The sequence below is a fragment of the Myodes glareolus genome, chromosome 19 (genome assembly GCF_982192425.1).
Source record: "Myodes glareolus chromosome 19, mMyoGla1.1, whole genome shotgun sequence".
Taxonomy (NCBI): Eukaryota; Metazoa; Chordata; class Mammalia; order Rodentia; family Cricetidae; genus Myodes; species Myodes glareolus.
In genome coordinates, this window is record NC_142044.1 from 35,204,999 (window position 1) to 35,220,733 (window position 15,735).

A 15,735-nucleotide genomic window follows, 5' to 3' on the forward strand; every position below is an offset into this window, starting at 1 on the left:
CTTCCCGTCTATGAATATGGTATACCTCTTTAGTATGCTTGTCTCGTTAAATGGTTTTCCAGCAATACTTTTTAATTTCCTCTGGGAAGGTCTTACAGTACTTTACAGATTCAGTCCTAGTTGCCTTATCAACTGGAAGTCTGTCCAAGCTGCACAGAACAGCGAGCACCAAAGACAAGTTACGGCCTGATGGATTTCTATGTTTGTGTTCACAGGGTGGTAGCCTCCACCCACAGCATAGCACAATACTTCTGAGAACGCTCTGCTTCCTTCCAGGCCTGTTGCTATTGGCAACTCTCTATCAAGATACACAATTACGGCTGCCACCAAGATGTGATCAGTCCCACTTGTTATGGGACCCTAAATACAGAATCTATTCTCTGCTTTCATTTTCAAGCCTCTTTCTTTGACTTAAAATCATATGAAGATATTCTATTACACGCCTGGAATTGGAAGTCTCAAATCAGGGTACAGGCTCCTTCTTCCCCTCAACACCACGTGGTGTCTGAGGTCCATGCTTATGTGTTTTCTCACTGTACGGTTTGCTGATGGGTCAAAATGGTATTTAACCATCCCGCTTCTAGAAGTTTTCAGCAGCACTGCTGTAGCCGACCTGTCTACATTTAGACGTAAGAGCCTACTGCAGCTTGCTCTGGTAGACCTATAGCCAAACAAATGTTCAAAGTGCTCTCATCTCTTCTCCTCTCTTCTCCCCCCACCTCCTCTTTAAAGATTTTAGTATTGAAAATTGAACCCAGGGTCTTGGGCATGCTAAACACACTGTCAACTGTTGAATTTAATTTTTAGTTCCATCAAAATGTCACTGCCTTATAGTGTGTGGTTAGCTGTTTTGTTCTTTTGATCTTACCTTTTCATGATTAGAATTTCTTTCTTTCTTTCTTTCTTTCTTTTTTTTTTTTAAAAAAACATTTCTCTATGTAGCCCTGGATATCTTGGAACTTGTTCTGTTGACCAGGCTGGCCTTAAACTCACAGAAATCCACCTACTCCTGCCTCCCTAGTGCTGAGATTAAAGTCAGCCTGCACCACCAAGTCCAGTCTAGAATTTAATTTTATCTTTCTTTCCTTTTGGTTAGTGCTATTTCTGTCCAGGAAATCTTTGCCTACACACAGGCGGTGGAAATGCTACCCTCTGTTCCTTCTGGAAACTGTTGCTCTAGCTTCACACTTAGGGTTACGGCTCTTTTGAGCTAGTCTCCCCTTTTCCCTCTCCCTCATGACTACAATTTCCTCCTCCCCCTCCCCTTCACAGAAAGTCTCCTCTTCCCCTCCCCTCACAGATATGTGTTGTGTGCTTTATGTATCACGCTTCTCTTCTGGTCCCGGTATCCTGGTATGCTGTGCCATCCCATGGAGCTCTGCCCTACTGGCCTGTTCCATGTGGTGCAGAGAGGGAGCTGCTGGCTACATGTGGCAATGGGCACTTGAACAGTGTATAGTGCACCTAAGCATCTGAAGGACTGGTTATTGATTTCACTTGATTTTAATTACTTCAAATTTAAGTAATTTCTCTGGTGGCTACTACATACAGTACAGCCTAGTGGGAGAGACAAAGCAATTTCACATAAATTAAAAAGTATTATGAAATTGTATGGTGTTGAGTATATAGAGAGGGGCTGACCTAATTTAAAGGGCAGAGGAAGGATTTTCTGCAGGTGTGATGACGGACTAAGAGTCAAAGCATGAAGCAAACTTCAGCAGGTGAAAGACTGGAGGATAAGAACAGTGGTCCTTAATGCGAAGAAGAAAGTGCGGTCCAGGAATGCAAACTTTTTTTAAAGGAGTAGGTGTGGGGGGGGGGGGGGGGGAACGAGAGGGGAAGGGAAAGGGAGAGGGAAAGAGACTTAAAACTAATTTTTAAGAGACCTGGGTCATCGATGTGGAAGCTAATTTGTGGGGAGAAAAGATTCTGTGCGACAGTTGGGGAGCATTTGCTTTTCTTAATTTTTAAAATCAATGCTCTGCCTTGGAGCTTTGAGCCTGCAGCCTTGCTGGCTGCTTAATGAAGACACAGTGCCTTTCCTGCCCAGATGCAGGGATGCAGGCCCACTGCGCGCCCAGATGCAGGGATGCAGGCCCACTGCGCGCCCAGATGCAGGGATGCAGGCCCACTGCGCGCCCAGATGCAGGGATGCAGGCCCACTGTGCGACTATCACAGCTCTTACTCTGTTCTTTGAGTCCCTGCCTTTCAGAGGACAACAAACATCTGCCAGGGGCTGGGGTCTGGAACATGCCCCCCCCATCATATTATAAACAAGACAATGCCACTTTTAACCTCAAAGTGACAATACTCTGGTCTTGTTTCCCAAAATTTTTAAATCCCAAAATAACATATCCTATCTCTCTCTTGTGAAAACTGACATTCACTTAGTTATGTTTCTCTTTCAGTAGAGGGGCACATGTAAATAATATATAAAAGAGGGGGGGAAACCAGGGAACTGGAGAGACGGCTCAAAGGTTAAGGGTACTGGCTACTCTTCTCGAGGGCCCAGGTTTGATTCTCAGCACGTCTATGGCAGCTCACAATCATCTGTAACTCCAGTCCCAGGGAATCTGACTCCCTCTGACTTTCCCAATCACCCACCATACATATGCTAAAGGCCTACACACAAAAACTCCCAAGTACATTTTTAAAAAGATAAGCAATCACAGTGGAAACCTAAGGATCACATTAGCACTGCTAGGACCATTGCTATTGCTATACAGTAATACTAACTACTCAGGAACAAAAGAGCAGGGGTCAGTGGAGCATGGCCTTAACTAATTTTCTTTCTAGAAAATTTGTCCTGGACAGATCTGGGATCTACACCCTGATCTCACACCTCTCACTCCTTTGGGACTTGATACAGTGTCCCTACCCTTCCCTGTCTTCCTCCATGTGTCCCAGGAGGTAATGTAGATACACTGGGTGGTATTGTCAATGTCTGTAATAGTCAGGAGAAACAGATGAGAGCCAGCCTGACCACCTGAGGTGGGAGCCTGGCTGGCTTAGTTCTTCCCTCCTGTTGTGCCCAAAATTCCACCCCAAGTGGACCTCGGGTGACACTTCCTGTCCAGCTAACACCTGCTTAAGCAGTCTCCATCACACTCAGCTCCTCTGGAAACATGTCCAGCTTCTGTGGCCTGCCTAGCACTGCCACACCCCCATGCCATCCAGACTGGGGCCCTGTTCAAGAGCTTGTAACACAGGTCATTCCAACTCAACCAACCCTTGAAGCTCAGACAGGATTCATGATGCTGTCACCCCTCCAATAGTGAACAGACACTGGGAGTGTCTGGGAGCAGTCCTGTGCCAAATCCTCAAAAGAGACACCCTAAAGGAAGACAGTGTTGAGAAAGTAGAACAACACCTAGAGACGCCACAGGGTCTCATGGGAAATACCACCTCTGCCACTACAGATCACTGGGGACAGAACCCATGTGATGGTTTGAAAGAAAATGGCCCCCAAAGGGAATAGAACTATTAAGAGGTGTGACTTATTGGGGTGGGTGTGACCCTGTTGGAGAAAGTGTATCACTGTGGAGGCAGGCTTTAAGGTCTTCTACACTCAAGATACCATCCAGTGTATCAGTCTACTTCCTGTTGCCTAAATATTAAACGTAGCCGCTACCTCTTCAGCACCATGTCTGCCTGCATGCTGCCATGTCCCCCCATGATGATAATGGACTGAACCTCTAAACTCTAAGTGAGCCACCACAATTAAATGTTTTCTTTGTGAGAGTTGCCATGGTCATGGCATCTCCTCACAGTAATAGAAACCCTAACTAAAGCAACCCACAAGAGTTGGAGAGGAGGTAACTAGAGCTGGGCTTGGAAAGCAGAGAGAAGAGCATGAACACAGGTCCATCACTAGAGACAGCATCAGACATACGGAGTGCCTCAGAACAGCGGCAAGAGGCCAGGGAAGGACACAGCAAGGGGGAAATAGGGCAGGAGAGGGCATGGGCCTAAATTGCAATGGCCTTGCTTTGAAGAAAAAACTAAGCTCTTAGCAGAAGATGAAGGTGAGAAGGTAAGGCTTGTGGCAGGGAGAAGAATGACTTGGTATCTGCAATGACTTGAATAAAGACACTTAGCATGCTGCTCGAGGCCAAGAGGAAGAGGGAGGCTACTGAAGAGAAACAAGAAACATGTCTGTCAGGGTCAAACAAATGAAGAACAACATGCATATCATGTGGAAAAGAGGGGAGACTGCCCCTGCACGTGACCTCTGTTAGCCTTTGAAAGTGGTTGTTTGCCAACAAAGAGGACATAAGAGAGACACACATGGATCTAATCTCCATGGGAAGTAGAAAAAGACACGATCTCCTGAGTAAACTGGGAGCATGGGTATCATGGGAGAGGATAGAAGAGGAGAGGAGAGGAAGAAAGAGGAGCAGAGAAAAATCTATAGCTCAATAAAAAACAATTTTAAAAAAAAAGAGGTCATTTGCTGAGAGGAAGGGGGCTCAAAGAGGAGGTACAGTGAGGAGACACAATCTAGTGTTCAGTGCTCAGGGAGTGAGCTAGTACTCTCCAGTGGGGAGCCTTGTTGTGACCCAACATGCAGTCCCCCCACTAGATGGCAGGTGAGAGTCCATGACTCTGTACCACAGTCATGTCATTGGCCCCTTCTCAAAAGGCACCAGCAGAAGGCTCACCACCCTTTCACCCTCTCATACAGTGCCTGGGAAGACGACCCCTCATGGACAGGGTCATTGCTCCACTTCAAGGAAAAAACAAGCTGTCCATCTGCCCTCAGTAAGGCGACAGTGTTCACCTCTGTACTCATGTAGAAACTGTTCTGTTTGCTCTCTTGGGGAAGGAGGCGCAATAAGACAAACACCCCCACACGCAGGGCCCCAGCACTGTCTCATGACACCAGTACTGCCTCATGACGCCTTGGACAGATCGTCCACCTTTCTCGGACTTGGCTTCCTCTTCTGTCAAACAGATGAGATGCCATCTCTAGCCCGCTCCATTCCATGAAGCTGAAGACTCACCCCTTTCCATACCGAATCTAAAATGCCATGTTTAATTATCAAGTCTACCAGACGCTGTCGGCGGGGAAAGCTGACATTTCTCTTATAAAACCAGGAGCCAAGAAGCTCAGAGAAAAGTAAAATAGAATTAAATAATTAATGCAGAAGGAAAACAGAAGCAGATAACATTTCCACTGCCTGTGAGACCTGCCAACCCCAAAAGGCTGTTTCCACCCACAGCATCAGTTTCAATAAAAATCAAAGGCTAATATATTGATCCCTCTGAGAGCGCCTTGCACACAAACCTGTCCTTCAGGCAGAGAGGGACATGGTGCAGCCTGGCTTGATCTTCACTGCCTTTATGAAAAACTTCAGTGCAGAAATAACTTTTCAATCTGATCAGATGAGAAAGACAATTGCTAGGCAAAAGTATCATGACAGAGATATGTCTACCTCGTTCCTTCCTTCAAAAATATCATATTATGAACTGTCACACTAATGGAGACAACATCATGAAATAGATGTATAGCTGAATGAATTCTGAGGACGCAAACACTCGGGACCAAGAACAGAATCGCGTCTCTCTTTCACCTCTAAAAAAGACAGTTAAGACCCCCCCAGCCAACAGACAGGCTTGTTTAGCCTCACGGCTACATAAACCATAACCTCCTCCTTCCCCAAGGTCAGCCTGTGCCTGCTTGAGAGTGGGTCCCAGTCTGGCTGTCCTCATCTCCCCACTCCTTAAACACAGAGTCACAGACACTATAGTGTAGTTGCACCCACTCATTCTCAGATCCAGTGTTTCAGTCTCTTTCATTTCAAATCCTTTCATTCTTGTCTCCTTGGAGAGAATGTGTGTGTGTGTGTGTGTGTGTGTGTGTGTGTGTGTGTGTGTGTATAAAATATTAACATATGACCATCCTAATCTTTTTTACAATTTCTTAGTGAAAAGCAGAAAAAGGATGATTATGTAGTAAGACCACACTGGGTAGAAGAAAGAAGGGCTACAGTGCCCCCCTCAACAAATCCGTCTTGGGGCAATGACATGAAACTTAGATTTAAGCAGAGGACAAGAGGTATACATAACCAAGCAGGCCTAATCAAGGTGTGCTCCCGAGCAGCATGCATTTGCTGGTATGGAGGCAGGATTGGTCTCACTGTCTAGCCCTGGCTGGCCCAAAATACACTGTGCATCTACCACCCACATGCTGGGATTAAACGCATATGCCACCATGCCAGGCCTTCATTCACAGCCTAGTGTCACCCTCACTACCTTCCATGTCCACAGTTTCATCTTCTCCCCAACAACACACGTGAGGGAATCCCTTCACTTGACAGCAGGGTCTCCAGGAGCCCGAATGGGATGCTACATTCCACTGGTGTATTTAATGGTGCTCCTGCCCTCTTGGTCCCGTCAGGAGTCAGAGCTGGGCACCCCTCAGCCTCAGGTGTGTGACCTAGGGACAATGCTACTGCACAGAGGTGCTGTGTTCTGCTAGCAGCAACAGTATTCTGTTTGGCTGTGTCTTACTTTGTCACATGGGCACTGCTTTCACCCAGTCATGGCCTTGGAACTTCAAAGATGAATTTCCCGTCCCATTTCCAATGGTTATTTGAGATAGTTCTACTAGGAGGAAACCACCTTGACTGGGAAGACGGCTCAGTGGATACAGCATTTGCTGCGCAAGCATGAGATGCAGAGTCTGGATCCCCAGAACCCACTGAAGCCATGGGCATGGCAGCCTGCCAATAATCTCAACACACAGGAGGAGACAGGGAATTCCAGAACAAGCTGGCTGCACAGCAGGCGAAAACAGTGAGCTCCTGGTTCAACGAGAAACCCTATCCATATATGCAGAGTGAAAAATCAATCCACCTTAGGCCTCTACATGCACACACATATGTAGTCCCCACACATGTCCAACACACACAAGTCAAAAGCTAGAGAAATGGCTCTGTCAGCAGACTGTGCAGGTATGAGGATCTGGCTTCAATGCCCAAAATCTGTGTAAAAACTCAAATGTGAAATCAAGTGCCTTTGTTAGTTTTTTGTCAACTTAACACAAACTAAAGTCTCCTGGGAAGATGGACCCTCAACTAAAAACGTGCCCCCTCCAGACTGACCCATCCACAAGCCTCTGGGGCATTTTCTTGGTTGATGAATTATGTAGAAGGGCTTGGTTCTCTGTGTCGGGACCACTCTGGGGAAGTAGTTCTGGGAAGTATAAGAAAGCAAACTGAAGCCAATGAGAAGCATCCCTCATGGTCTCTGCTTCAGCTACTGTCTCTTGGTTCCTGTCTTAAGTTTCTGCTCTAACTTCCATTGATGACAGTCTGTATTCTGCGAGGGAGAATAAACCCTTTCCTCCCCAAGATTTTATGGGTTTTTATTGGGGGTTGTTTTAACGTATATGGGTGTTTTACCCACTTGTGTGTCCATGCAACACGTGTACTCCTAGTCCTGTGAATGTCAGAAGAGGGCACCGAATCCCCTAGACCTGGAGTGACTGATGGTTAGGAGGTGCCATGCAGGTTCTGTGAATCAAACATGAGTCCACTGGAAAATCAGCCAATGCTCTTAACTGTTGAGCCATCTCTCTAGCCTAAGTTGGTGTTGGTCAGTGTTTAATCATAAGACTAGAAACCTAGCTAAGACAGCATGTACTTTTAATCTCAGTGCTGGCTGCACACTGGCTAGTCACCCTAGTGTACATGTAGACAATCCAGGCATTGTGGTACACATCTTTATTCCAGCACTCAAGAGGCAGACGCAGGTGGATCTCTGAGTTCAAGACCAACCTGGTCTACACAGTTTCAACCAGCAAGAGGTACACAATGAGATCCTATCTCAATAGAATAAAAAGCAAAGCAAAGATTGATAGCACCTCAGATATGACATCCATGATATCCTCTGGCCTCCACATGAGCATACACACATATGCACAAATACATGTGCACAGGTGTGTGCGCACACATATACATACATGTATACCCTCATATACAGGAACATACTAAAAAAGTTAATCATTTACTTTACTTCACAATAATATAATACTCTTAGGAATAATTAATACCAATGTTAATCCTAACAATATAATTACTGATATCAGCTTAAAAATTACTTGAACACACAATTTCCTCTCCCCCTGCCTTTTAAATCAGCATGGTATAGAGCCAATGGCCATGACATAGTACATTTACACTCTCCCATCTAACGCCTACTGGATTTTGGTGCTTGACGCTCACAGTCCTTGTGACACTGTCTCTCTAGCTGTCTTGCCAGTCCTCCATCACAGAATCTTCAAGATTTAAACACTGAGCACATAATGCTTACATTCCTGCATCCTGACAATTAATCCGGATCCCCGATTGCTGAGACTGAAAGGGTCTGGACCTGAAAATCCTGGCTTCCATTTCACTGCACGTGCATCTGAAAACATTATCTATCTGGTCAGAGACTGCCCCTGTCAAAAAAGACCAGTGATAATCAGATCTCCATTATTTCATAAATCACCATTTTGGCCTGAAGTCTAGTGGTTGTATTAGAGTGTCTCAGGCTCCCTGGGCCAGTGCGCTCATACACAGTGTGCTGTTAGATAAATTCCCAAGGATTGACTTCCGCTTCAGAAAGTTTTCGGGAATTCTAGTTAACAGGCTGTGGCTTCTGCTTTAGTGTCTCGCGGCAGGTGATCCATGAGGATGCATGCATGAGGGATGCATGTGCATTTGGGCTGGATCTGCTGTGTCATCTAAAGATATCACGTTCCCACCATCTCCCCTTCTCATTCTCTCAGTTTTCCTCACCTTCAGCTTCTGTGTCCCCATCACTCACCCAAGACCCAAAGCTCTACTTGAGCTTTGAGTTCTCTCCTGAGTTCTCTCCACCCCAGTGTTGAGATTTTTCTGACTTGAAATTACGTTTCTTTCCAACTTGAATTGTTTCATGGTGTCTGTTAGCTGATTTGAAGGAACTGTACATATCTTCAGCAGGCACCCCAGCATGCTGCAAGACATACCAACTCTTGCTCTGCTCCCTGGGTTTCCACTGTAACGCTGCATAGGACTTGACCTTGATACTTCCAGTTGGCCACTTTTACTGAGCTAGTTGACAGGAACCATTAGGAGAGATGGCTCCCCAGCTACCCTAACTCCAATAAACACACACATCTTTTTCTCTGTTCCATGGGGTGCTGGCCATGGAAGCTCACACTCTGCACCGAGGGGCATGGTGCCTGCCCATGTACAGCTATGTCCTCTTGTCCCTTCATTATGTCATCCCACACAGATTCTTGCAGCTTCTTCTCCAGTTCCTCATTCTTCTTCTAGAACTTTCCACGCATATGCTCCTGGAACATATGAGAGCCCTGTACATGTATGTTCCAGCTGCTATTCTGGATCTGAGCAAGTGAGGGGCCTCAGGCTATTCATGGGTTGCCGGTCTCTACCATCAACTACTAACGTCCTGTTTCCTCTCGTGTGAGTGTCAGGCCTCTCAGCTGTCAGCGGTTTTGCTGAAGTTGCTCATATTTTGGGGTCTCCAGAGAACCCCAATGTTTGCTTTAGCTACATATTTTTCCTAAGGGTATTTGGTTCTTCTGTATTTGTTTGGTCTCCTTTATTAGGCAACCTAAAGACACACAACATCTAAGACAGTGGTGTATCGCCATCTCCCGAGGTTTCTTATCACAAACTTAACATTCCAAGAAATCAGAAATTTCTGGTTGCTGTAAAGCGCTTTCTGGTTGGAAGGCTGACTTCTCCAACCCTTGAGGGAGATAAATGCTGCCCCACAATCCAGAGACTCAAGAAGTCACTGGCTCCGAGAATTCACTTTCAAAATCAAAACACAATAGACTAAAGAGGTATTCTGCAGCAGCCAACTTTTCTCCCATAGACCCATAGACCATTCACCGAAAGCACTGGTTTGCAATAATTTGATGTGTTTACTTTCTATATTTACATTCACACCATCTTTTCTGCCCTGAACCATATCAAAGAAAATGCAAGCATAAGTCTCTCTCTCCCTTTGGTAGCTCTGTATGTCCTTCCTGGGAAGCAGGTCCTTCTGCTGTGGTTTCATTGCCACCCCCAATGCACCTGTGATTGACACGCAGGGTGACCTTGTATGTCAAGGTCACCTGCTGCTTGTATGTCACTCCCCCGCTGTCTCGGAACTGGGATGTGATTAAAGACTACACAAAGCTTTGGACTGCGGTACTCCCTCAACCTCCTCTGACGACAGAGTTTTCCCATTTTCTTTTACAAAAATCAGAAATAGTAGCAAAATTTGCTTTTAGAATTGTTGGGAATTTTAAACAGGAACAGATATGGTGGCACAGGACTGTGACTCCAATAACTTGGGTAGCTGAGACAGGAGAATCACAAACTCAAGGAGGCCTGCCTAGGCAGTGTAGGGAGACTTTGTCTCAAAATTTTTAAAGAAAAGTTATTTCAAAAGCTCAGGATATAGTGCGGTGAGGCACCTCTTACCTAACACGCACAACGCCCCACACTCAATCCCCAACAGCTCCCAGATAAACAGACAATCACAAAGCGGAAGTCCAGCCTCTACACACAGATCTGATGGCACTCATGGCTACCAAGCCTCTTCCATCTGTCCCACACTAAAGCCAGGCTCCCAACTGTGCAGCATCTCTATTTACTGCTGCAAGCTCACAAAGCTGCATTTAATTTCAGTAGCCACAGCTATTAAGAGCTCATGCCTGAAAAAGAAACTGAGTCCACTTCCATGTTTCTGAGGATCACCTAGTTAAGAGCCACAGGGGTTCCTCTACAGGCTCCCAGGGGCAACAGAACTTACAGCTGTCTCCAAAGAAAGACTGAATGATACCTGGGAAACCTCTCGGAATTGCCTTGTTCTGTGATTGCTGTGCAAACAGCCTGAGCAGTCACTGACTGCTATCATTTAATAACCAGGTTGCTGCATCTAACTGACCAGGTAGTAAGTCAGCCTACATTTGCAAACCCCTTGGAAACCATAATTCTCGTGCTGGTTTAATTCTATTTTACAAGATTGAAGCAGTTTTCCCAGATGATAAATCCCAAACTGCCTCACCCTATTATAAACAAAGGCAAGAATGTAGCATTGTCAACGAATGGGTCTGCAGAACACTAAACTCAGGAAACCAAATGCAAGGAGCCAGAGTTCCCACCAAGAGACCTCTGTACTCCTCAGGGACGACTTGATGCCAGCAGTCAACTGCAGAAGGCCAATCTAGTGCCTTACTTTGAGTCTCACGTGCATCTCAGGTAGAAGATTTGCCTGGACGTGTTTCCAGGAATCACCATCTGGGCAAGCACTGCAGCCACGGGCATCCGAATGGAGACTCGGGACTGGGTAACATTCACTGTCAAATTCCCTCCTTGTCGGAAAAAAACCCTCTATCTAAGACTGAAAACTCAATAGGGTGAGGCAGGTTACAAACAGACAGAAAAGAAAGAAAATCTATCAGATTTGGTTTAGATCCTGGTTCTAGGAGTCAGGTCCATGGCTCTGTGTCCTCTGGACAAGCTACTCTACACTGAGTTACATCCCCAGCCCTTACTTCCCCCAGTGTGGTGGTTTGAATAGGAATGGCCCCATAGACTAATTGTGTGTGAAGGCTTGGCCCATAGGTAATGGCATTATTAGGTGCGGCCTTATTAGAGGAGGTGTGGCCTTGTTGGAGGAAGTGTGTCCCTGTGGGGGCAGGTTTATAAGAGTTGCCATGGTCATGGTGTCTCTTCACAAAAGCAGAAGCCCTAGGTTTGACACCCACTCCCCCCACCTGCTATCTGATGTTTGCACGTCCTGATAAGTTAAATTCCCGAGACTTTTCCCATTTCTTCATCCAACACTTGTTTTCCTGTCCTCACTAATAATATGAAGAAGAGCTTTCTTGCAGAACTTCAGAGAGGGCATTTCAATACTGTGGGGGAGGGGAGAGCAAACTTCGGAAAGGGAGTGATGGACTCAGAAACAGCCGAAGTCCTTAGTGCACATTGTGGGGGTATGGGACACTGGGTCCCAATGGGAGCCGAAGTTCTTAGTACACACTGTGGGGGTGTGGGACACAGGGCCCCGATGGGAGCAGGGCCCTCACCACATGAGGCAGACAGCTTCCAGACTGTGAGGGATGTCTATTGCTCCATCTCTGTCTATGGTGTTTTTGTTAAGGTGGCCTGAGCTGAGAGAGAGAGTTACAAGGCCAATTTTTACATAGCAACCGTTACAACAAAAGCACATGGCGGCTGGTTCCTGTGCCCTTTGCGCTGGGACTTGGGATTGCCAACAATTCCTTAAAGATGACTTTCGGGAGGCGATCTTCACAAGAGTAAATAAACAGCAGCCTAACCTGGAACCCCACAACAAGGGGAGGGGCATCATGTGTTGTCCACACATATACCCTTGGTCCCTTCACACCCTAGGCCCCGGGATGGGGGCGCTGAGGGAGTCAAGGCCTTTGTTCTATTCCAAAGCAAAAAGACAGACAGGAGATGAGTGACAGGGTAAAGCAGGAGGGAAGGAGAGTGGAGACTGTCTTTGCCTAAGTGGATGGAATGGCCTTGCAGCAAGGAGATGCTCAGCCTGAGATCTGCACGATCCAATGCAGGTCAGGCAAAGCTGAGGAGCAGAGCCACTGGATAAGCCCCAGCAGCTTCAGAAGCCCTGCAGAGCAGATTGAATAGGTCATGGGCCAAGGGTAGGCAGCTCGAAAGTGCTCACAGGGGGCAAGGTGAGGAAGCAGTTTCTCACAACAGAAGAATAAAGCCCTTCACTCAACTTCCACTTGCTCCCATTCAACACAGGAGCATTATCAATGCACAGTGAAGCTGGAAGAGGCTGCCTCACAAAAGAGTGAGGGCTGAGAAACTGGTCGAGTGGGTGAGATTCCTGCAGTGTTGGCATGAGGAACTGACCTCTGCTCCCCAGCACCCACACTAAGGCTGCAATTCTAGTACCAGAGGGCAGAGACAGGTGGATCCCAGGGGCTCGCTGACTAGGTTAAGTTCAGTGAGAGATCCTTCCCAGAAGAACAAGGCAGAGAGTAATTAAAAATAAAAAAAGAAGAAAAGGTCACCGGAAGTCCTGCTCTGGCCTCTACATGCGTGTGCCCATAACACACATGTGCACATACAAGCACATACACAACAAACACAGAAGGATGAAAAGTTCATTTCCAGAGAGATCTGGGCTCTAAGCTTTGGGGCCCTCTCTTCTTTCTTCACCTACAGGGCTCTTCCAAATAAAGCAAGCTGTATCTAAGTTACACTCCACACCTACGGGGTTCCAACTACTCCTTCCTGTAACAGACACTGGGAATGTTACAGCTACTAATCCTCGCGGCCCTAGAAATGGGGTTGTCGTCACTCATGAGTTAGGAAACGAAGACAGAGAGTTCTGGCAGTCATCCAAGTTCTGGGACTGGAGCATACTGTCTCCAGTAACTGTCGTGTTGTGGGCTGATTATCGGTGCCTCCTCTCAAAATTGCCACGTTGAAGCCCTACTACCCAAACCAACTGTACTAAAGATGCACTATGAGCAGGTGGAAGGGGTAAGCGATGTCATGAGGTCAGAGCCCTGATCCAGGGAAGCAGCCTTTCACAAAGAGGGAAGGAACATGAGAGAGAAACTCTACTATGTGTGGTCACAGCCAGAAGACGACCATCTGTGGGCCAGGAAAAGGGCCCAAAGCCCTGGCCTCAGGCCTCACGACCATAAGGAGTCAGTGTCTGGTGTTGAACCCTGTCATCCAGGATCTTTGCAACAGTAGCCTGAGCTGGCTCATACGCCCCACCAGGCCTCCAATAGCTGGATCCAGGCTTTAGAACTTGGCGTCAGGAACCTGTGAGCCACCAGATTCGTCCTAGTCAGTTTGTCTTCCTGCTGTGCTGAATTCCCGCTGCCCCAGCCGTCTACACAAACCAGCAGGCTCTGAGGGAGCATTTTATCACAGCTGACGAGACGGCTGAGGTCACATTGAAAACTGTGGCCATTCTTACGTTCCACATATTAGGATATCCTCCCCACAAATGACAACAAAATGGTCAAGAGGGGGGGATTAAGAAACGGTTTGGTTGAAAAGCACTCTCACTACCCCCAGACATGCGCAGGAACTCACTGCTAATGAAGTGGCCAGAAGTCCAGGCAGCTGGACCTAATGGCTGAAAAGCAAGTGACAGGGTGCAATGGGCCGGGAGAGCAATATGAACACATTAGGACATTGGGACAGGCTCACCATCACTCAGATCCTGGAGGAGATTCTCCTGGCAAGAGAAGTCCAGTTTTGCCTTGATGTTGACGGTGAAGGTGGCCACCTTCCCAGGCTGCAGAGGGAACTGGGACAGTGTCTCTTCCAGCTTCCAGCTCAAGAAGTCGCCATACAGCTTCTCTGCAAAAAGAACACAGGGGTGAGAAGGACGTTACTGCTCCGGGCACCATGAGACTTACTTGTCCCCAAGGAGAAACAATGGCAAAGGGAAAGCTGCTGCAGTGTGGTGGATCGAAGGGCCAGTACCTTCCAGAGTCACAAGACCATGAGGTGGTGCAAAGCAACCATCCACTGAGAGACCAGGCAGAGGGTGGGGGAGTGGGTCATCCTTGGAGACCCCAAGCTCCAGTCCCAGGCAGCCTGACTCCTAGTGAGCAGCTCCGCTCACTCAGTGAATTCTTTCTTTCCTCTACAAGCTGAGAGTTCAGGTAAATTCCTGCACAGTGAGTACCTTCTAGAGAGCAGAGGGCCTCGCTCTAGACAGAAACAGGCAAGAGTGTAAAGGAGAAAGATGTTGCCTAGGAAGGCGTCCCTGCAGAATGAGAGCAGAGAACTGGAGGGCGGGGAGATGGGAAGGCGGCTACGCATAGAGGGTGGGCGCATAGAGAGCGGGCTCTCCCTGCCTTAACCAGCAGTCCACCTGCCTTATGGTCTTGGGCTGTGGAGAGAAACAGCCTTGGGTTTGCCACCGTTTTGACACTAACTTGAGTGCCACAAAAACTGATGGTTTCTTCAAGCCAAGGTTCCTGTGCATAGAATGGAAGCTACCCATTGCACCACAGGGCCTCAAACCACAGGGAGACTGTGGACTGGGAACACTGAAGCAAAGGGGCCTGGGGGAGGGAGAGGCGTGGAGGGCCAGGTTACCTTCTAGGATGGTAATGCAGCCTCTTCCCATCTAGGCCGCTCCTGCCAGGCAGACCCTCCTCCCTTCTTCACAATTAGGCACGGACAAAGACCAACAATCAGGGCTTATCCATATTATTGCTGCCTCATACCTACTGTCTAGGGAAGGCCACACACAGCATCACAGTGGTCCCCTGCTTCTGTTCCCCAGGATGAAATCCCAGTCAAGCAGCCTACTATTCATGGGGTCACATACAGTCTCTGCTTCATCCTGGGCAGTGGGTCGCAGCTCCCCAGCCAGCCTCAGAAAACCCGAAAGGGACCCACAGAAGCAGAGAATGTAATGTTGCTCCCACCAAGCAGCAAAGCCTGCACAGCCCTAATGGTTATTCACTCAGATGGTGACGTCATGTGGAGTGTGTGACTGGCACACTGTCGCTCACACCTGTCCACTGTCAAATGTTGGTGTCTACCCAATGCCATACCCAGGGGTGAAACTCCCTCCACCAATGGGGGATAGGAAACCATTAAAATGGGCCCCTCCTGCCACCCAGGAGGCCCTGCAGGCTCTCATACCTGGTTTCCTGACTCTACTCACACCCTCCTCCCGAGATCTCTCAGTTACAGAGGTGG

General features: G+C 47.5%; 1 protein-coding gene across 3 annotated transcripts in view; it reads right to left on the reverse strand.

Moving 5' to 3' along the window:
* Nucleotides 1–15,735, reverse strand: part of Trappc9 (trafficking protein particle complex subunit 9) — a 461,504-nt gene that overhangs the window by 318,559 nt on the left and 127,210 nt on the right. For all 3 annotated transcript variants that reach the window (XM_048457138.3, XM_048457137.3, XM_048457139.3), the window contains one exon: nucleotides 14,224–14,376. In XM_048457138.3, coding sequence (XP_048313095.3) covers nucleotides 14,224–14,376 — 153 coding nt within the window. The remainder of the gene's footprint in view (nucleotides 1–14,223; nucleotides 14,377–15,735) is intronic.